The sequence below is a fragment of the Miscanthus floridulus genome, chromosome 9, assembly GCF_019320115.1.
Source record: "Miscanthus floridulus cultivar M001 chromosome 9, ASM1932011v1, whole genome shotgun sequence".
NCBI lineage: Eukaryota > Viridiplantae > Streptophyta > Magnoliopsida > Poales > Poaceae > Miscanthus > Miscanthus floridulus.
Window position 1 is genome coordinate 116,078,179 of NC_089588.1, and position 22,063 is coordinate 116,100,241.

General features: G+C 44.3%; 1 protein-coding gene across 1 annotated transcript; it reads left to right on the forward strand.

Moving 5' to 3' along the window:
* The first annotated feature begins 21,013 nt into the window (after positions 1-21,013).
* On the forward strand, positions 21,014-21,463 carry LOC136480661 (tropinone reductase homolog At2g29290-like). Its single transcript, XM_066478140.1, has 3 exons — positions 21,014-21,067; positions 21,154-21,303; positions 21,383-21,463. The coding sequence occupies exons 1-3, from the start codon at positions 21,014-21,016 to the stop codon at positions 21,461-21,463; spliced, it is 285 nt and encodes a 94-aa protein (XP_066334237.1).
* Positions 21,464-22,063: the final 600 nt, after the last annotated feature.

The following is a 22,063-nucleotide window of genomic DNA, read 5'->3' on the forward strand; positions in this document are numbered from 1 at the left end:
GAGCCACGGAAGAAGCCGGAGCTGGAGCCGTGGAAGAACTCCGCACCGGAGGAGCAGTACAGCTCGGGGCAGAAGAAACCAAAGAACTCGACCCCGGAGCTTCGGAAGAAGTCGGCGCGAGAGCGTCGGAAGAACTCACACCCGACCTCCGATTACTTCAAAAAAGTTCAAGACTAAGATTAAAAACAAAGAGGAAAAATTCAATGCGACAAGAATACAAAAAACAACTCACCACCGCATGATAAGGGGAACTTCATCATCCTCTTCTTCCTCGGCCAGCGAAACCAGAGCACCCGCTGAAAAAGAGATGAAAAGTACTCGGTTCAAGAGAGAAACATGAAAATAAAAGAACAAAGAGTACTAAATGTGCTCACCTAAGAGCATGCTAGCAACAACTGGAGTACCTGAAGGAGTACTTGGTTTGCGAGGCTTCTTGGAGACAGGCAAGCCAGATGAAGACCCGTCCATTCGCCCCCTCTTCGGGACGCTGCGAGGACCGCGAGGGACTAGACGAGGAACATACTCTTCATATACATCATCAAATCTGAAAGATACCCCAGGAAGGGCTGTAAAAGTTTGAGACTTACTAATTACAGAAGTACCGGCTAGATGATCCCCAGCCTCCGCCACAGCAGGGAGAACATCAAGGTGGATCGGATCAACAAAGTTCCGCCCAAGCACCTACGAAAAAAGACAAAACACCAAGACAAGGAAAAACTAAGCAAGAACGGACGCAGAAAGAGTACATAAAGAACTCAAGTAAAAAGAAAAAGGAGGATAGACAACTCACAGCTGGGGGCGGGTTGTTGGCCGAGTACTCAGGGACGGCAGGAGGAATGACGCTCACTCCTTTCAGCATTTTCTGGAGACGCTCGAGTACCTCCTCACCGGTCAGCTCAAGAGCTGGGACCATGCGCGAAGAATCCTCGGCCCCAGAATACTCAAAGCCGAGATGTCCCCGCTCTTTCAAGGGCTGAACCCGACGACAAAGAAAACTTGAGACAATACCAAAGCCGGTCAATCCTTGCTGTTTTAGCGTACTAATCCTATCAAGGAGAGGTTGGATCGCTTGAATCTCAGCAGGAGACTCAAGCTTTTTGTCCCACCGGTCGTTTGCCACAGGACCGGATCCGGAGTGGACAACAAGAGAAGGGATCAAATTGGCAGCGTAAAACCACTCGGCGCGCCAATCCTTGACAGAATCGACCAGGTCATAATCAAAAAACTTGATTTTGAGACCCTGGCGAAACTGAATCCCGCAACCGCCAAGGACACTGGTTTCCTCGCGGCGGGGTTGAGGTTTCAGGCGAAAGAAAAAACAAAAAAGAGATAGAGAAGGAGGAATCCCAAGGAAGGCTTCACAAAGATGGACAAAAACAGAAAGATGGAGAACGGCATTGGGGGTTAGATGGTTCAAACTAACCCCGAAATACCCAAAAACTGATGAAGGAAGACGGAAGCAGGAAGACAGAGACCAGCGTGGACAAAAGAGACAAAAAGGACAATCTCACCAGGACCCAGGGCCGGAACCCGATGCTCGCCCGGAACTCTCCATTCAGCGATGACTTTGTTCTGGATTAAGCCATCACTAACGAGCTCGCGCAGCTGGTCTTCGCTGGTTGTTGGAGCCGGCCAAACCTTCTGAGCTGCCCTCATGGCCACGAACTCCTGGTTTTCAATCAAAGATAGCGACGACTCCTCGTCCACAAAGGTCGCCTGAGATTTGCTTGCGGTCTTTTTCTTTCCCATGAATTGGCGGAAGCAACAAAGGCGCTAAGGAGGATGAAGCTAGAATGATGGTGCTCGGGCGATAACGACAATGACGGCGGCGGTTTTCTGAGAACTAGGGTTTAAAGGAAAGAGCTGGGTGACAAGGGAAAGAAGATAAAAGGTCTTTAAATAGATTTCTCAGTGATACAAACGGCCCATAAGGCCCGTTAAAGCACATCGTGGGAAAGCAACGGTCCATTTACCGATGCAGCTAAAACGATGGAGGGCACGAATCCACACAACGGTACGAACCAACGGGCAGATTTCAGACTTATCTGCAGCAACGCAGCAGGGTTATCAGATGACCACAGGAACAACTCGTTGAACCAAGAAGAAAGAAAGGGCTACCTCACAAGTAACAAAAGAACCCGGTTATATAAGAAAGAACTCGATAGTCTCATGAATGACAGGGATCAAAACAGAAGAGTCAAAGACAACTCAGAAGACAAGATTCGTTACATTACAATCGACTTCAAAAATAGAAGATTACAAACCCTACAAGACCCAATGAACTCGGCATCACGAAAAGCAAAGTAGCAAAGAGGAACACGGACACGACTAGGCTCTGGAACGACTACGTGTCCCAAATTGCTACTCGGAAGGATAGACCGCCATCAGCTACACTGTTTTCTTCAAAGGACGAACGCAATGCATCCAAGGCGGAAATCGGTAGCACGGCAGGGCAACATGGAGCAGAGAAGGCCGGCGGGCATCTGTCTACCCAAGACCAATGTGATGCTGGATATGGTGTTGATCTGCACCGGACGGTCTCAAGACAGGCGACGAGGATCAACCCAGAACTGCCGGATGAAGGAACGAAGCCCACATCACAAGACTTCCTCCAACTACCACCACGTACATCCTGGCACAATGCTGTCGCGGGATTAGCCTACCTCTAATCCCTATCACAAGACTTCCTCCAGCTACGACAAGACATACAGGAACTACAAAATACGCCCGGGGGCTGCTCTACTTCACAAACTACCATGTTCACAGCCAAGAAGGTTTCAACAGAATGTCCAATGGATGAAAGCAAGCACTCCGGGACAGTATTTATAGGCCAAAGGATCGGCGCACATGGAACAAGAGTACCAACGAAATATGCCCAACAAAGGACACAATGAAAAGACAGGACTCAATAATGAATGACTCAGGCGAGAAGAAAAAGTACTCGAAGACGGGCATATTCGGAAGAATATACCAGCACAGTACAACCCGTGAACAAAAGGCATTTACGCTCAACCACCACCATACAACTACATCTGGCAACAGCAGACTATCAAAGAATACGCCAAGACCTCGCATCTAAGTTCTTCCTGAAACAAAAGAACCCGGACATAAGCTCGGAAGCTGCATGCGGCGAAACTACTCGGATAACGAAATAATCCAAGTCTCGGGGACTACTTCAGAACACAAATTTTTCAAACAACATAAAGGATCAAGACCCTCCAACTTTTTGTTCCAAATAGCAAGAGGCTCGGGGGCTACACTCAGTGAGTGCACTTTTTCTTTGAAAAAGCGCACGTCACCAAAAGACTTCCTCAACGCAGACCACTTCAAGACATTACGACAAAAGAACCCGGAATGATCCATATTCGAGTTCTTTTTAATAAAACTTCAACGAACAATCAGAGCAACTTCAAGACAAGATCCTCTAGCTCCTTGTTCCAAATAGCAAGAGGCTCGGGGGCTACAACCAGATAGATGTATTTTTTCTTAAAAAAAGGCACTCGCGACTCAAAGATCCCAAGAAGCGCTACAAGGTTTCACTCCAGAAAGCACTCGGATGACATTTTGTTCCTACCCAACAAGACTTGAAGGAGCAGAGCGAGACTTTCAGAGCTCAACCATGAAGTGCTCGGGGGCTTGTCGATGCGGGACCCATAGGATACCCCGCAAGAGAGAGAGAAGATCTAGTCCAACTAGGATTCTTCCCATGTAATCTTAGTAGTATAACTATTAAGTAATCCTACTAGGAAGCCTCATTATAAACCGACTAGGACTCTGGCCTCCTGACTATATAAAGGAGGGTAGGGCTCCTAAGACAGGGACAACAATTGTACAACACAACACTCGACAATCAATCCAACGCAAAGGCTAACGCCGACTGGACGTAAGGTTATTACTCGATCTACGATCGAGGGCCTGAACCAGGGTAAATCAACTGTGTCTTGCGTTAACCATCGAGTTCGGCATACGCCAAAGCCTGAACATACTGCCCCGGGTACCCCTGTGGCAGGCTATCGGTGGTGAAACATCGACACCACCCAAGAAGAAGCAGCAGACCTATCCTGCTCGGGTGCATAGTACGACTGTGGATGAGATTTCTGAGGGAGAGCCCGTAACCGCTGGTAAGTTTCCTATCAACCAAAACCCTGCTGTTATTCTATTTGATTTTGGATTATCGCATTCTTTTATGAGTCAAGCATTTGCATGGAAACATGAACAACTATGCACAGAATTGGGTTATGGTTACCGTATAAGTTTAGCAGGGGCTGATGTTTTGACCAATCGGATGGTTCAAGGGGCAACCCTTGAATTAGGTAGCAGAAAGTTTCGAGTGAACTTGATAGTTATGCCTGGACTAGTTCTGGATGTCATTATAGGGATGAATTGGATGAAGGATTGGGGAGCAGTTATAGATACAGGAAGTCGGGTACTTACCCTTAAGGATCCCCTGGATGAGGGTACTTTCCAAGTACCATTGCCTTAGAGGACAGACCTTATAAGTGTGATATGTGCTACTGAAATTATTCCTATTCATCAGATTCCGGTAGTGTGTGAGTTTCCGGATGTATTTCCAGATGACTTACCCGGTCTTCCGCTAGATAGGGATATTGAGTTTGGAATTAAGTTAATCCTCGGGACAACTCCAATTTCAAGGAGACCCTATCGGATGCCTCCGGATGAATTAGTTGAGCTGAAGAAGCAACTAGAAGAGTTATCGAAAAAGGGGTTTATCCGGCCAAGCAAGTCTGAATGGGGATGTCCTGCCTTGTTTGTGAAGAAGAAGAAAGAGGGCACGTTGAGAATGTGCGTGGATTATAGGCCACTTAACGCTGTAACCATCAAGAATAAGTATTCCTTGCCTCATATTGATATTCTATTTGACCAGTTAGCCAAGGCTAAGGTGTTTTCAAAGATAGATTTGAGATCCGGTTATCATCAGATCAAGATTAGGCCGCAAGATATACCGAAAACCGCATTTTCCACCAGATACGGGTTGTATGAGTATCTTGTCATGTCCTTTGGCTTGACAAATGCTCCTGCATACTTTATGTTTTTGATGAATATAGTTTTCATGCTGGAATTGGATAAGTTCGTGGTTGTGTTCATTGATGACATTCTGGTGTACTCCGAGAACGAGAAGGATCATGAAGAGCATCTGAGAATTGTCTTGACCAGACTTAGAGATCATAAGCTATATGCTAAGTTTAGCAAATGCAAATTCTGGTTGAAGAAAGTTCCTTTCCTTGGTCACATTCTATCAAAAAATGGAGTTTCAGTCGATCCAAGTAAGGTGCAAGAGGTTATGAATTGGAAGGCACCGACCACAGTTCCTAAGGTTAGAAGTTTCTTAGGATTAGCTAGTTACTATCGTTGTTTTATACTGGACTTCTCAAAGATTGCTAAGCCAATGACAAGTCTGCTACAAAAAGATCACAAGTTCGTGTGGACAGAGGAGTGTGAAGCAGCTTTCCACACCTTGCAGAAACTGTTGACCACTGCTCCTGTTCTAGCACAACCGGACATTGAGAAACCATTTGATGTGTTTTGCGACGCATCGAAAACTGGTTTGGGCTGTGTCCATATGCAAGAAGGAAGAGTCATTGCTTATGCCTCATGTCAGTTGAGAAAGCACGAGGTCAACTATCCAACACATGATCTTGAACTTGCTGCAGTTGTGCACGCCCTAAAAATTTGGAGACATTATCTACTTGGTAATGTGTGCAATATTTTCACAGATCACAAGAGTCTCAAGTACATCTTTACCCAACTAGAGCTGAACATGAGATAACGAAGGTGGTTAGAATTGATCAAAGATTACAACTTGAATGTGCAATATCATCCTGGAAAGGCCAATGTAGTGGCAGATGCTTTGAGTAGAAAGTCACATTGCTTGAATGTGCAGTCATTACTTGAAGATGGGTTCAACCTGATGCATCCTACTATGTTACATAGTATTCAGATTAGTTGCTCTTTAGAGAGTAAGATAATAGAAAGCTAGAAAACAGACAAGGGAATATTCCACATCAAAGAGAAAATAAAAGAAAAGCCATCTAAGCACTTTAAAGTGGATGAACAGGGCGTGTTGTGGTTTGATGACCGTCTTGTGGTTCCCAAGGATCGAGAGCTTAGGAATAAACTCATGGATGAAGCTCACCTTTCTAAGCTATCTATCCATCCGGGAAGTAGTAAGATGTATCAAGAACTGAGACCTCGTTATTGGTGGACCAAGATGAAGAAAGAAGTTACAGCCTACGTTGCCAGATGTGACATGTGTTGTAGAGTGAAAGCTATTCATATGAAACCTACCGGTTTGTTGCAACCTTTGTCCGTACCTAGTTGGAAGTGGGATGATATAAGTATGGATTTTATCTCGGGTGTGCCCACTACTCAAAAGGGACATGATTCGATTTGGGTGATTATGGATCGTCTTACCAAGACCGCTCATTTCTTACCTGTCAAGACAACTTATCGACCACCTCAATATGCCGAGAAGTATATTGCAGAAATTGTGAGGTTGCATGGTGTACCAAAGACTATAGTATCTGATAGGGGGCCACAGTTCATGGCTCACTTTTGGGAACATTTGCACAAAGGCTTGGGAACTAGTTTGATTCGTAGTACCGCTTATCATCCTTAGAGAGATGGTCAGACTGAACGAGTGAATGTTGTTCTAGAGGATATGTTAAGAGCCTGTGTGTTGTCTTCTAGGGGTTCATGGGAGTCATGGTTACCATTAGCGGAGTTTGCTTACAATAATAGTTATCAAGAAAGCATCAAGATGGCTCCATTCGAAGCTTTGTATGGCAGAAAATGTAGAACACCACTAAATTAGGTTGAGCCAGGAGAAAGAAGGTATTATGGCATTGACTTTGTAGAAGAGGCCAAGAAGAAAGTTCATATTATTCAACAAAATATGAAGGTGGCCCAATCACATCAGAAAATTTATGCAGACAGGAGAAGGAGACCCCTTGTGTTTGAAGTTGGTGACTATGTTTATCTGAAGGTCACGCCAATGAAGAAGAAATGGTTTGAAGTCCGAAGAAAGCTTGCTACTAGATTCGTAGGACCATACAAGATCTTGGAAAGAAGAGGTCCAGTAGCGTATAAGATAGAGTTACCTGAGACAATGAGTACCGTCTTTCTAGTTTTCCATGTATCGCAACTCAAGAATGTTTGCGTGTTCTGGAGGAAAGAATAGAACCTCGGGGCATCCAACTCAAATCAAATTTGGTGTATCGTGAGCAACCGGTCCGTGTGCTAGACACTAAAGAACGTGCTACTCAGAATAGTGTGGTGAAAACATACAAAATACAGTGGAATCACCATGATGAGGGAGATGCAACTTGGGAAACGGGAGAATATCTACAAAAAGCTTATGAAGATTTTTATAACAAATGGTTCGTAACCCAAATCTCGGGACGAGATTTTTATAAGGGGGGAGGGCTGTAACACCTCGGTGTTAAGCATGCACTAACATTCCATCCCATTAGCATAATCATCATCACCTCATGCATAAGCATCATTCATGCATTTCATTTCGAAAGAAATGAAGTATCATTTCATGTGATGCTTAAGTGATTGAAATTCATCTATGGTTCAAACAATGTGAAATGCCATGCTCATGCTTGGGTGCCATGATTTATTGTTTTGATCACTAAGATAGCTTATAAATATTTAGGATACAATTTGGAGCAAAGTTCATATTTAAATTTTACCAAATTTTGCCTTTAAAAGTAATTCTCCAAAATTAGGGTTTTGAGTTAATATTGATTTTATTTTGTAATTCAAAATCTATTTGGAATTGGACTTTGGTCATAAAAGAAAAGTTGTAGATCTTGAAAAATGGAACAACTTTTATTTTTACACCAACTTTTGAAACTGTTTTGAAATTGCTCAAAATTTGCTTTGAAGGAAAAAGGAATTGAAATTAATTTTAAAAAAAATAACATTTCACCTAATTGGGCCGCAGCCTCGCTTTCGGCCCAGCTCGCAAAGCCAGCCCAGCTCGCGCGCCCGGCCTGCTCCCGCGCGCCGCGCCCAGCCACGTCAGAGAACGCCCACCGCGTGGCCGCCATGCGCCGGCGACGCACGCCGCTTGGCAACCCTGGCCTGCCCCACGCGACTTCACCTGCCCGACCGCGCTGCCTCCTCCTCACTCCTCCACTTCGCTCTCTCACCTCCGCCAGTGCAAGCAGCAGCCGCAGCACTCGCCTCTGCCACGCGCCAACGCCAGAGTTGGCCATTCTGGCTGCTCCAGTGCGACTGAGCCATCTCCATCTCGCCCGCAGCTCTGCCTCCACCTCGCGCACCCCGTGCTCGCGTCACTTCGCCGTGGTAAGCGTCCCTTCCTCGGGAATCGCTCGCCGGAGCGAGGTTGAGTTTGCCGGAATGCTCCGCTCTATGGACTCCCCCTCTCCGCTCCACCTCGCTCCTTCCTTTCTCGCGCATGAGCACCGCACCGCGTCGCTGAGTCTCCCGAGCACCTCCTCTCGCCGTGCCATGGCCGGGGAGGCCTCACCGGCGACAACCCGCGCCGCCGCTCCGCCATGCATGGCAGCGGCCGACTTCCCATGCTCCTTATCCCATGCCACGGACACCGTTAGCTTCGCAATAGGGTGGGGAGCATGCCAGTCACTTGCACCAGGCCGGAGACCTCGCCGTCGGCGAGATCTCGGTGTTCCGCCGCCTCCTCTGTCCCGTGAGGCTGCTAGCTGGGGCTGGCTGAACCGCGGGGGCCACTGTCAGCCGCAGGGGTGCGACCCTGGGTAGAGATCCGGGTGGATCTAGCATTTTTGAACATGGATTTTCAGAAAGGATTTAAGAAATGATTTTCAGATTTCTATTTAAATGCTTTGGGAATTTATAACTTGCTCAAAATGGCTCCAAATTTGTTGAAACAAATTTTGTTGTGTTTCTTGTTCCTAGATCTACCTGATAAAAATATTGCATGTCAAATTTATGATACTTTTCTATGTAGCTTTATTTAAATTGAATAAATGCTGAATTCTTGGGAAATGTATAGTAAATAGAATATAGGTTAGAAAAATATGGTTCTAATTTTGTTGATCTCTTTAGGTGATGTACTTTCTGTGAAAATTATATTCCATGCATGTTCTGTAGAAAAATTATGAGGTGTAGTTCAAGTGCCTTTAATGACTGATTTTTGTTATTTTTGCTAGAGAGCAAAATTTGTATAAAACAAGCATGTGATAATTTTTGTACAGTGATTTTATGATATGAAGATCATGGGAAAAATACTAAATCTGTTGTTTGACACTTTTCATAATACAAAGTATTTTCATGCTCATAATTAGGTCCAAGCTTGTCATTTTTGTGTAGGCTATTCCACTTATCCAAATGCCATAAAAATATGATGGTAGACTACTTAGGGTAGTATTGTGTTATGGTAATTTTCTAAGATTTTTCTAAGCTATAAAAATAGATGTTGCTATTCAAACCTAGTATTAATTAGGGTTTAATCAAATGTTGCTTTATGCATGATTAAGAAATTAGTGAAGCTTTGGTGTCTCTTTGAAGCATTTAATGAGATGTGTTGACTTAGCATTTAGTAGTAGAAGAGAATGCAGTAGATGACATGTGCTTGTAGTACATGTTCTTGGATGATGTTGACTACCTTGCATTCAAGCATATCCATTGTGTTCATTTCATCCGATGCACCTTTTGCATAAGCACTTACGCACATGCATCATACAGGATCGCAAACCGAGAGCCCAGTCATCATAACCGAGGAGCTTGAGGAGCAGCTCAAGGTGCAGCCACAGGAAGTGACCGAAGCAGACGAGGAGGATGTTGAGGAACTTCCGGAGTGGCCCAATCACCACCCGAGCTCCTTCGAGAGAGGCAAGCCCCGGAGCATTTTTCTCCCCGGTTTGCGATTATTAATTAAATGCTTTACTTTAATTGATGCATTACGTTCAGGAGTTGTTTGTAACCGTTGTTGCATTATACCTTGTCTACCTTTGTTATACTATATCCTTGTTACCCTGGTATCCACAGTCGAGTCAATGCTTAGCTGGCTTAGACCGGTAGAAGTTGGGTGATTTCCTGTCACCTGCGAGCTATAGGTGGTTACCTGGATCTGCTTGGAGAACTATGTAGTCATGGTATAACTAAGTGTTAAATGAAGTTGAGACCGGACGGAGACTTACAGAGTTTTGGGACTGTAGTGCTTTCTGTCTGTGTCGATTAAGGACCGACCGTTGTTGGGCCTCGAGTCATGTTGAACGCATGCCTTACATTTAGCTGGCCGAATAAAGTACCTTTCGACCGCGAAGCTGGGAGATTATTCAGGCCGAGTAGATTGCCCGCAGCGCACTATGCCGGAGCAGGTGTGGTAGGACATGGGGGCGCGATGATAAGACCAAAGGGTAGTCGGTCGGCCCCCAGGTACATGTGGTTCCTAGCAAACTCAAGATTTCCTAGATATTTGACTCGGTGACCGATACCTCACTTTAGCGGGCGAGTGAGGTTTGTGTAAGGAATAAATCACCAGCTGGTTAGGAATCGATTCGAATCACCATCGCTCCTGGATAGTGAGCACTTGACTTGAGTGACTTCATCGTAGTAATGTTGATGGAACACTTGGACAGTTATAATGAATATGACATTATGAAAGTTGTTAATGATCATTGGTTATCATTATTTGTTTAATCACATGTTTGCTCTAGTATAGGTGCAAATCTAGTTGACAGGTAATAATAGTTAACTTGACAATAATGCTTTTGGAAAGGTCCTTGAAATACTAAAAATGCCTCTTTTTGCAAATGAGTCAGCCACCCTACTATAAAGCCCTTCATAATCCTTGGTGTCACTTTATTTTTGGTTATGTCGGGTAAGTCTAGCTGAGTACCTTCTCGTACTCAGGGTTTTATTCCCACTTGTTGCAGATGGCCAGATGTATTATGGCTACTGTATCAACTACCTTCATCCAGCGATGGGTGATGCTTAGGACCATGGGCATGGTCATTCCTTACATCTCGTCTGATGCTTTTGTCGGAGATGATCATTCGCTGGCACTGTATTTGAACTCCATGTGAGTGTGTGTGGTTTTGAACAAATGGCTTCCGCTACTTCTATTTGAACTCGTTTTGTAATAACTATGTTTAAACTCTGATATATCTGAGATGCGAACTTTTATGTAATATGTGATGGTGACCGCTAAACTTATTACGATCTTGGCTGGTATGTGAGTTGGTTTAAAATCCTTCGTGATTTCACGGACTAACGGGTTATACGGACTTAAGTTTGCTAAATTGTCTGCTTTGTCGGGTGATTTTCTTACTTAATTTCGTATAATTGGTCGGTTCTGTTACACTACCTATTGCAATCAGGGCTATAAAACCAGAGTTCTTGAAAATGGCCATCACCCGCATGTGATACTTCTTTTCGAAGATCTCATAGAAGATGATTGGCAAGCAAGAGCTAAGTTACCTACATGAATTTGTGGTGGAGACACAAAACTAACTAGAGATGTGTTTACCTCCTGCTTTTTTTATATAATGCCACATCTCATGATTCACATGGTTCATCAGATACAGGAGCTAGGCCCTTGCTACTTGCATGAAATATGGTCCTACGAGCGGTTCAGGTCGGTTCTAAGTCGATACGTGCATAATCGAGCATACCGAGAGGGCTCCATGATAGAGGGTTACAGTATTGAAGAAGTCGTTGAGTTCTGTCAAGAGTACCTAAAAGTAGAGAAAGGGATTGGTAAACCCGATTCTCATCACAAGGGTAGGCTGGCTGGGAAGGGCACCAGTGGTAGAAAAGTGTTCATAGACCATAATTACAAAGAGGTGAGTCAGGCACATTACAGTGTCTTACAGAGTACACAACTGATGCAACCGTACATTGATGAACACTTGGCTATCATTATGGTGGAGAGAAATAGCCGTTCGGATGATTGGGTCATGAAACAACACAAGCAACGACTAACTACATGGTTAAAGGACCAAAACATACCACCTGGAGAAACCATAGACTCTATTACCATCAGTAGGTTAGTGGAGAGGCCATCGAGACAAGTGACATCTTGGAATGCTTATGACATCAATGGGTATACGTACTATACCCACGCAAAGGATAGTAAATATGTGAACCAAAACAGCGGCGTTCGAATAGAGTCTCTCGATGGATTGGGGCGAAAGATCCAATACTTTGGCATCATTGAAGATATATGGGAACTTGACTATGAAAGGGATATAACGGTGGTCCTGTTTCGATGCCGCTGGATCAAACAACACCAACTGATCGAGATCGGATTGAGAGTCCTGGACCTCAAGAATCTAGGCTACCAAGATGACCCTTGGGTTCTCGCTTCGCGTGTCGCACAAGTTTTCTATATGTCTGACCCACAAAGTAACCTCCCCCCGAAGAAGAAGACAGCACGTGGTTGCCTCTGGGAAATAGCACATTATTGGAGTTGATGGCATGGATGATGTTGAAGCTTACAATAACTACGATGAGATGCCGCTATTCATAGACTTTCCTAAGAAGATCAGTGTTGTGGAAAAGAACCTCCCCAAAGACATAATGCCATGGGAACAAAAATGTGTCAAGGGGAAAGTCGTTACAGCGGACTAGCTAGTTGTTGAACATGGAGTGTTTATATAAGTGTGTGTTTGTAAGACTTCATTTATGCATGCGTGTGAGACTATATATTTATGTATGTGTGTAAGACTACATATTTTTGTATGTGTGTGAGACTACCCATTGCAACATCCAGATGACTCTATTTGAACATCCACTCTATTACTACTAAAACTTTATGAAATCACTTAACACTTTATGAAATGAAGAAATGACCAAAACAAAAGTAGGAGATCTTGATGAGTTATACAACTTTTATATTCATCACCTTTACAGCTGAAATCATTTAGTGTTTAAAAATCAGGTTTGAAGCTATTATTTTCTGAAATTTAAAATTTGAATTATTCAAAATTAGTGACAAAAATAGATGACTAGACTAAAATGATAGAGCATGATTTTAGAAAATTTTAGGGAAAAAACCATCACATTTGGAGTTAGTATGAGGGAGAAAAACTAGTTACAAGTTTCTCGTATAGTTCATGAAACTATGAGTCATATGTGAATTTATGAACAATGTTTACTCATACTTTGTCACATGAAGAAGTGACCAAAATAAAAGTTTTAGATAGTGAGGAGTTCAACAACTTTTATGTTCACGACTTTTATTGTTGAAATCATTTAAGGTTTCAAAAATTTGTTTGAAGTTGCTATTTAGTGAAATTCAAAATTTCAACTATCAAATTTGGTCAAATGAAAATATGATCAAAATAAAAGTTGTACATATTGATGAGTTCTACAACTTTGGTATTCATGAGTTTTTCATCTGAAATCATTTACTCTTTCAAAATATTATTTCAAGTTGAATTTTTTTGAATTTCAAATTTTGAATCGTTCAAACAAAGTCACATGACAAGATGACCAAAATAAAAGTTGTACAACGTCATGAGTTATACAACTTTTATGTTTACAACATTTTCATTTTATTTTATTTAATGTCATAAAATTGTAGTCAAAGTTTTAAAATTCAAACTTTTAATTTTTGTTTTTTTGTTTTCTATATTGTTTTGACTACAATTATTTATATATATATTTCTTCATATATAGAATAATACAAAATATTATATTTGTGCATATACACGATTTTTTTTATTACTTTGTGTTTTTATGATATAAAAAATATAGAATTTATAATTTAAAAAAATAGAAAATATTTGTAGGGGCGGTTGGATCAGGAACCGCCCCTACAAATAGTCTCGAGTATAAATAGGAGGGCGCACGGGAGTCATCTAGTCTGGGCGCTCTCTTCTTCCTCCGACGCCGTTAGGCTGCCCCGTGCGCCTAGGGTTTCCGCCGCCGACCACGCCGCCGGCCCCGCCGCCGGTCCTGTGCCCGCTCCCGCCGACACCAGCCCCCAGCGCTCGGCGTCCCGCACCCGGCCCCCATCGCCCGCCCCCGCACGCTGACGACGCAGGCTCCCGGCGCCCCGCGCTCGGCCCCCTGCCCCCGCGCATCGATGACACAGGCTCCGGCGCCCGGCCTCCCATGCCGCCCCTAGGCCCCGCGCGTCACACAGGCGAGCTCAACCCCACCTACCACAAGCTCCCGGCGCCGCCCCTCGGCTCAGCTCAGGTAAACCTCGTCGCTTCGCTCTTCTCGTGGTGCTGCCCTCCTTGAATTCGGGCGCGGTTTAGTTGTTCGGAGAGGGCTTTGCTTGCTCGGTCGGGATGGGAATTGGGAACAGCCTATCGCTTGACGCGGGTAGGGATTTGCTAGATTCATGATTGATTCATATATGTTTCTAGTTCAAAATCATGGGGGTATCTGAGGCAGCTTGATCCTAGTTAAACTGATGCTCATGGGTGCCTGAATGTTTCTGTTATTTCTGCTCACGCTTCACAATGAGGAGTGGATGTGTAGGCCTGGAGCTGGATCCAACATTGAAAATTCGAGACACTAGCAGTAGTTTTTGTGAGACATTTAGTTCTCAGGTTAATGATGCGGATTTGTTTGTGTGTATCTGTGAACCTCATGTGGTTTATTTGCGTGTTAGTTTTTCAATCGTCTTACTGCAGATAGAAAGCTATATGTCACTGAAGAAGGGGTGTGTTTATCCTGTTTCTCATGGAGTTCGTAACATGTGGAAGGCTGGATGGGGTGTTGGTTTAGTCTGGTTGCTTCCTGTTACTTTGTTTTGCATTGTTTTGTCCCTGGTCAGCTATAAGGCAAAAGTTGAGATGTGATACTGAATGTGACGATTGATCCGATATGCGTGAGCAATTTCGATGGGCATTTTTGTGATAGTAACACGAGCTTGGGCATACATATACTCAAGTGCTTGGGCATTCATATACTGCTCGTGTTACTAACACGAGCTTGGGCATACATATACTCAAGTTGAGATTTGGGCATACATATACTCAAGTGCTTGTTCGATTATGTTTCTTACTTCTTACAAGACAAAAAGAATAGAGTGCTGCACTACAACAATATTCACATCGGCTTAGAATTAGTAGGTCTTAAAATCCTCAAGGATGTATTGGAGCAACCACTTGAGTTAGAACTTAGAAGGAACATCCATCTGTAGTTTGGCATGATGGGCACACTGACTACTGACTGCAATAGTTGCTGGGCCAGATCTTAGACTCATGTCTGCTCTGTACACTATAGGCTACTATACTAGAATTTGCTACTGTTGTTTGATTTGTGCTAAAATTGTTTGTGTTTTGCTGAAGCTATGTTGACATAGCCACATATATGCTTCCTGAAATTCAAATTACCTTAGCTTCTGTATATGTATGCCCAAATCTCCTAGTGTGTCAAGCTGTTACGATGGAATTAATGGTGAAAGGTGTTCCGCTACTAAACTTTCAAACTTTCTGATAAATCTGGAAATTAGCTCTCATATCCCCTGGATTTTCTTAGTCATTATAGAAATTTTATATGGGTAGACTGTTGGTAAATGAGAAAAATGAAAATTTATTGCTTCCAGTTCCAATATAGTGTGTCCTAAGAGTCATTCCCACTTTTTTCTGTTGTCTTGTGCTACTTGCTCTTTACTTATGTTCAGTAGGGTCGGTCACTTGATTTGAACTTGTTCAGTAGGGTTGCTCTTTTTCTGTTGTCAGCCAGTAATTTGCCTAACAAAAGTTCTAATATATGCACATGGCTCTACAGTGATATATATTCTTCTTACATTGTCATTTGTCAGTATTATGATGATCCTCAAGTTTTAGTAAAAATTAAAAATACACTATTGTGGCTAGTGGCTACTAATCTTCTCTGTACTTGCTGTCTTCTCTGTACTCCTCTTCTACTACTACTCTCCTCTACTCCACTCTACTCCTCTCCTCTCCTAACCAGTTGTTGCTTTTTTTGCTACTTCTACTACTTCCCTACTACTATTGTCTACTACTTCTGATTGTCCGATCTGCTTATCAGGTTCGGAAGATATTAAGCATATGATGTTCATGTGTGATCGAGCAAAGTCAATATGGCAGTTGTTGCTTTTTCTGGAAAGCAGCACCTGCTTTTTTTTGCCAAATCTCCCCTCTCCTCTATTTGTTGCCATCTTTCCTATCCTCTATGTTTTGGAAGCAGCACCTACTTTTTTTGCCAAATCTCCCCTCTCATCTCCTTTCCTTTGTTTTGCTGATGATGAAATTGTCCAAGTCCATACATTATATGGAATATGAGCTGATGATCAAGACTTGTGAGGAACTTGGCATCATTAGCAGCCGCCCCTACATTACCTTCTCCTCTCTTCTCTGTTATGATGCCTTGATGCTCCAAGTTCATGATCAAATGATGATTGACATGTTTCTGAGGCCTCTACTACTACTGCTACTACTCGTTTTTTTATATATTGTTGTTTTATAGGACTACTTTGGTTTATAGACCTTTTTTTATTTCTTATACCTTCTCGTGTACCTAAAGTACACATTCTTGCATCTATTAGAACAAAGCATGAAATAATGTCGCGGACACCATACAGTGTAGCCCGATGCCCTAAGCATGATGAGCAGTCAAACCTATGAGGAACAAGCACTAGAGGATCAGCTTACTCAGGAACAGTTTGATAACGAGGTAGAAAAGGATCTATAAGTGATGCTTACTCAGGAGCAGTGTGACGAGGAGGAAGGGGGAGCAGGAGAGGCTATTGAAGGTGAAGAAGAAGAAGAGGATGATGATGATGATGACTCAGAAGAGGGATATGAAAGTCCTGACGATCCTTTCCCATGTGAAGCCAGAAGGAGGCCAACAGAGGAAGATTTGGACAAGGATTTTGACCCGAACGAGGAGGTAGGGAAAAAGCCTTAGCTTGTAATTTTTGCTAAAGCTTTGATTGTGTTACCTCTGCTAACACTTTGACCTGTCGTATATACAGGTCCCTCTTAAAACTTGGAAAAGACGACGTCGACGTCCGCGACATCTCGCTGGACAAGACGGAGTAGAGGAAAGGAGAGCAGAGGCAACAGCCACAGAGACAGATCATGATGCCTCTGCTCCACAACCTCAAGACACAACCACGACTACCAAGCCTAAGAGAAAATAAGAGGATATAAAAGGAAATCTATATCCAGATAAGGCATGCTATGTGATAACGGAGGTCGGGCTAGTAGGGGAGATCCTTGAGCCGAAGGAATTAAGAGGACGATTCCGTAATGCGATCGTGGCCCTGGTAAGAGATAAATTGAACCCAGCAATCCCTAACTGGAAAGAGGTACCAGAGAACACAAAGAATGCACTATGGGATAGGCAGCTGAAGCTCAATTTTAGATTTCCAGAGGGTAAGCACGAACTGGTAAAAAAAATGCTATCAGGATGATGGGAGAGTCATTCCGATGTTGGAGGTCGGAGCTCAACATGAAGTATATCCAAAAGGGGTTAACTCGCTTCAAAGAGTTCGGCAAAATAACTCCTAGTCAATGGGAGGAGCTCGTGGCTCAGAAGACTTCACCGGAGGTATTGGAACTCAGTGCTCGTAACACCGAGCTGGCGAAGAGGAACAAACACCACCATCATCTAGGCCCTGGTGGCTACTATGACAAGGAAGAGCAGTTTAGGAAGATGGACGAAGAGGCCGCAACTGCTGGGAATATCGATGTGACGAATTTGAAGGTACGCTCAAGGAACTGGATATATGCGAGGAGTACAGAATCATCCTGCGGTAATCTTAAGTTTGATAAGTCGGAGACCCAAGAGGCAGTATCAAGGATACTGAAATATGCTGAAGACAAGGAGAAGGGCTCATTCAATCCTTCTAGAGAGAGGGACGAGCTTAGCCTTGGCTTGGAAAACAAGGAGCACATAGGCCGCACCAGGGGGCTAGGGAAAAGGATGACCTGGAAGCAAGGATTCAAAGAGGACAGGCACATGTACAAGAAATATGGTAGAGACCGAGAGACTAGTCTTGAGCTCCAGGTGAAGGCTCTAGTTGTGAAGGCGCTGGAGGAGCAAGGACTGTTTACGGAACCACAGATATTAGTGACGCCGCCGAGAGAACTAGCATTAATTGGCAGCCCTCCAAAAGTTCCTAGCAGCCAAGGTTCCACTGCAGCCACAACCCCCGTCGATCGCATACTGGAACCAACTAGTTGCACCTTGGTGTTTCTCAGCGGCCGACAGAACACTGTGATGGAGGTGGCAACGGGTGTGGCACATCCTCCCGGAGGCTTACACCACAATAATAAGATACCGTCGGACTACACAAGGGTCGAGGTGCATACAGTGAAGCCCGAGTTCATGTAGTGGAGGATAGACTACGCAACTCCCGAGGGGCTGGTGTTACTCGGAGACGTTATGGGGCAGTTCATCCTCTGGCACAAACAGGATATTATATTAACTGCTTCTTCGCCGCCTCCCCCTCTCCCAAATTTGGAGCGAGTTGTTGAGGTTGGGGCGATATTTTCACCGTCTCGTGACCCCCACATTCCTGAGATGCCACATTCTTCCCCGCCTCCTAGCGAGCATGTGCCTGATGAGATGCCACAACCTTCTCCAGCTCATACCGAGCAAGTGCATCATGAGATACCACAGTCTTCTCAACAAGCACAACCGATACATGAACAACGAGTGCCTCCTGAAGAAGGTGATGCACAAGAAGATGAGGACGTGCCTGAATGGGAACTTCAAAAGAAGCATCCAATCACCATAAGGCCAGTTTATGCTCCGATCAAAGACGTCTCGTCGGTGTCCAAGTGGTTTTCCCATGACCAGTTCAAGCCTGAGAACCAAGTTAAAAAAGTCTCATCATGGGGTTCTGAGGAGGCCGTCACTAGCAAACTCCACCAAATTGTAAAGCAGTATCCAAACGTTGATGCCATCAAATGGTCAAAGGATTGCCCGAAAACATATGAAAGAGGCAAGCCCTTCCTACCAAACAGGGACATCCAGCGCCTACCACTTGGAATGAGAAGGTTCCATGATTGGTACTTGCGTGTTCTCCCAACGAGTATAGATATCATACAAGCATGCTTCCCCACCGGCACATTTGGAAGCCTAGCCGGGAAAATTGTCTTTGACTTCAATGACATGCAGACATGCTTTCACCTGGGAGAAATGGAGATGAATCTAATTCGCACGTGGTGCCTGTAAGTCCTTGTCCTCCCGATATGATATGAATGTAATCTTTGAATTTTGTTGTAACTAACCCACGCCGTGATTTGTAGAATGCAAGTGCACATTGTCAAACAAATGCCAAGTGTGAAAGCTAGGTATGTAGACCCTCAAGCTATAGCCCAAACAAATTTTAATTACCCTAAACGGTGGACACTGGATGCCAAAGAGCTAGCTGCTGCAAAGACTCTTCGGGAGAAAGAGTGCATCCGTACGGCGAAATTAAGGGAAGAGTCCCTTAAGGTTGCGGCATACATTGCCCTGGCTTTTAAAAATCTCCAACAACACTTTACTATATGGCTACCATACAACTTCGAGTAAGTTCAAATCTATACTTAAAGCTTTGTTCGATATATTTTATTCGATGCAAAAGAGCTTATCTAGTTCTATGATTAAATCCATGCAGCAATCACTAGATTTGTATAGCCGTCGATGTCGGGAGGAGCATGGCATGGGTCTTTGATTCAATAGATAGGGACTCGGCGACATACAAAGACTTCATATCGATTCTCAAGACGTATACATATCGACAATCCTCATTAGCTTATATGTTTGTATACATACTTGTAACGTTCACTTTTGGATACTAACAAGTTGTATTTGCTAAAATAATTCGAACAGGGCATTTAGGTTCTATGTCACTCATCATCACGGAAGCCTTTATCCAGCAAGGAAGGAAAAGCTGGCTATAAAAACACTATGTGCGGTAAGTGTAACTTACTTCTTTAGTACTCCGTTACATGGGTGTCAAAAGCATTACCTAACATTTTCATATGCAAAACACACAGTGCCCCAAGCAGAGGCCTGGGAGTGTACATTGTGGATACTATATATGTTCTATGATGAGTAACACCAGTGCCTACAGGAGACACCCCTTAAGGGTAAGTTTGAACCTCTTCATCAGTAGTATAAAAACTTCGTACATGGTATGAAATACTAAACCGAAACTTGTTCTCTTGTAGTGGAGAAAAGAGAAAGGAATGAAAAAAAGACCCATACAAAGATGACCAACTCTTAGAGCTCATCGGCGATCTTTGTAACTTCATATTGGACCAGATTGTACACATCAAAGGCGCCTACCATGACCGAGAGTCTGACTTAGGTAGAAATCCTCAGTACCAACACCTTCATGAGCCTAAAAGGCTAGCTCTATGACGTTGATATCAATGTGTATGGAATTTATATATTTAATGATGGATTGTATATATTCTTATGAATTGGACTTGTAATTTATAGTTTATATAATACTACTGTGCTTGTAGCGTTCGGAACGTTGGTCGCGGGGTGTTCGGCAACGCGAACGCGGTTCGAAACATTGGTCGCGCGGCGTTCGGCAACGCGAACGCTGGATGAAATACGCGGAAACAAACAATTCTGGTCGAATTTGAATTGTAAATTTGAATTTTTTTTGTGGAAAAACGTATAGGGGTGGTTCTAGATTAAACCGCCCCTACAAATAGGTATTATAGAAGCGGCTGGCACTACAACCGCTCCTACAAATCTATTTGTAGGGGAGCCGCTCCTACAAATCGATTTGTAGGAGCGACCTGAGAACCGCCCCTACAAATACATGATTTGTAGAGACGGTTCGATAGGGGCGGCTGGCCAAACCTCCTCTATAAAAGGTTACCAGCCGCCTCTAAAAATGATTTTTGTAGTAGTGGCCATGCCCGTGCTAGTGTCGTGCCGGGCGGCCCGTTTGGCCAACTATATACGTGGCTGAGGTGGCTCTTTCTCCTTGAGAAGTGCCCTTCGTCCTCAAATTATTTGTTACTGCAATCACAAAAGTCGCAGTGGCATCGCATCATTGTAGTACTGGTTGAACACACAGGAGACACAGAAACAGAGGATGGCAGCGGCGGCCAGCGGCGAGAGGTGGAGCCTGGCCGGCGCCACAACGATGGTAACCGGTGGCGGCAAGGAGATCGGCCACGCGATCGTGGAGGAGCTGGCCGGGTTCTGTGCTCAGGTGCACACGTGTGCTTGCAGCACGGCGGACCTGTGGAGTGCCGCTGGGGGTGGGCCGAGATGGGGCTCCGCGTCACCGTCTCGGTCTGTAACGTCGCCGTGCGCGCCGACCGGGAGAAGCTCATCATGCACACGGTCAAGGCGACCATCGACGGCAAGCTCGATATCCTGGTAAGCTAAAGGTGAAACCATACATCTCCGGGCTCCGGCTCCGGGGATCCCATACACGGCGAAGTAAGTGCCCGTACAGGTGAACAATGCGGCGCTGCTGATCCTCAAGCCACCGGCGGAGTACACGGCGGTGGACGACTCCCAGACGGCAACAAGATAATGGAGTTTGTTTGCTTGGCCGTCACCGACAGGCCAATAGTTCACCTTGGAACTCGGCCGTCCCCGTCTGGTCAATAATTACTGTCTGTGCCGTTTGTTTGTTGGGTTGGGCTGAAAACATGATCGTGTCAGGTTGTAATGTAATTTTTTTTGGCATTCGTTCAGCAGCTCCAAATGAAAGATCTTTCACCAGAACACATGCATCAATATCATCATCATTCGATGTTTCAGTCACAGCTTTAAGACCACCTAGGACGCTCATAAGAAGCGTGTCATTTGTATGGTTAAACTCTTCTTCTTAATTATAATGATACATAAATTTTTTGCGTATTCGAGAAAAAAATATCATCATCATGAGTTTCAAAAGACAGCGAGCCAGTTACTAGGCCATGGCACAAGCCAGAAGAATGCAGGATCCATGAGTGTGCTGCCTTGGTCGGCGGCGTCAACGGCGCATCCATTGTGATTGTGGTGGCCGTCCTCGCCTACCTGCGACATGGGCATTAGTCGGCTGCGGCCTGCGGACGTCCATAACGAAATGGCTGATCCGAAGGCCGGAGATGGATACGTTGACCCACTTGGGACCTTGTTTGGGTCTTGG

Excerpts from the sequence above, each read along its gene's own strand:
- LOC136480661 (XM_066478140.1), top strand. The coding sequence starts at position 21,014 with ATGGCAGCGGCGGCCAGCGGCGAGAGGTGGAGCCTGGCCGGCGCCACA. Across the intron at positions 21,068-21,153 it reads TGGCCGGCGCCACAACGATG|CACGGCGGACCTGTGGAGTG; the intron begins GTAACCGGTGGC and ends GTGTGCTTGCAG. Across the intron at positions 21,304-21,382 it reads ACGGCAAGCTCGATATCCTG|GTGAACAATGCGGCGCTGCT; the intron begins GTAAGCTAAAGG and ends GTGCCCGTACAG.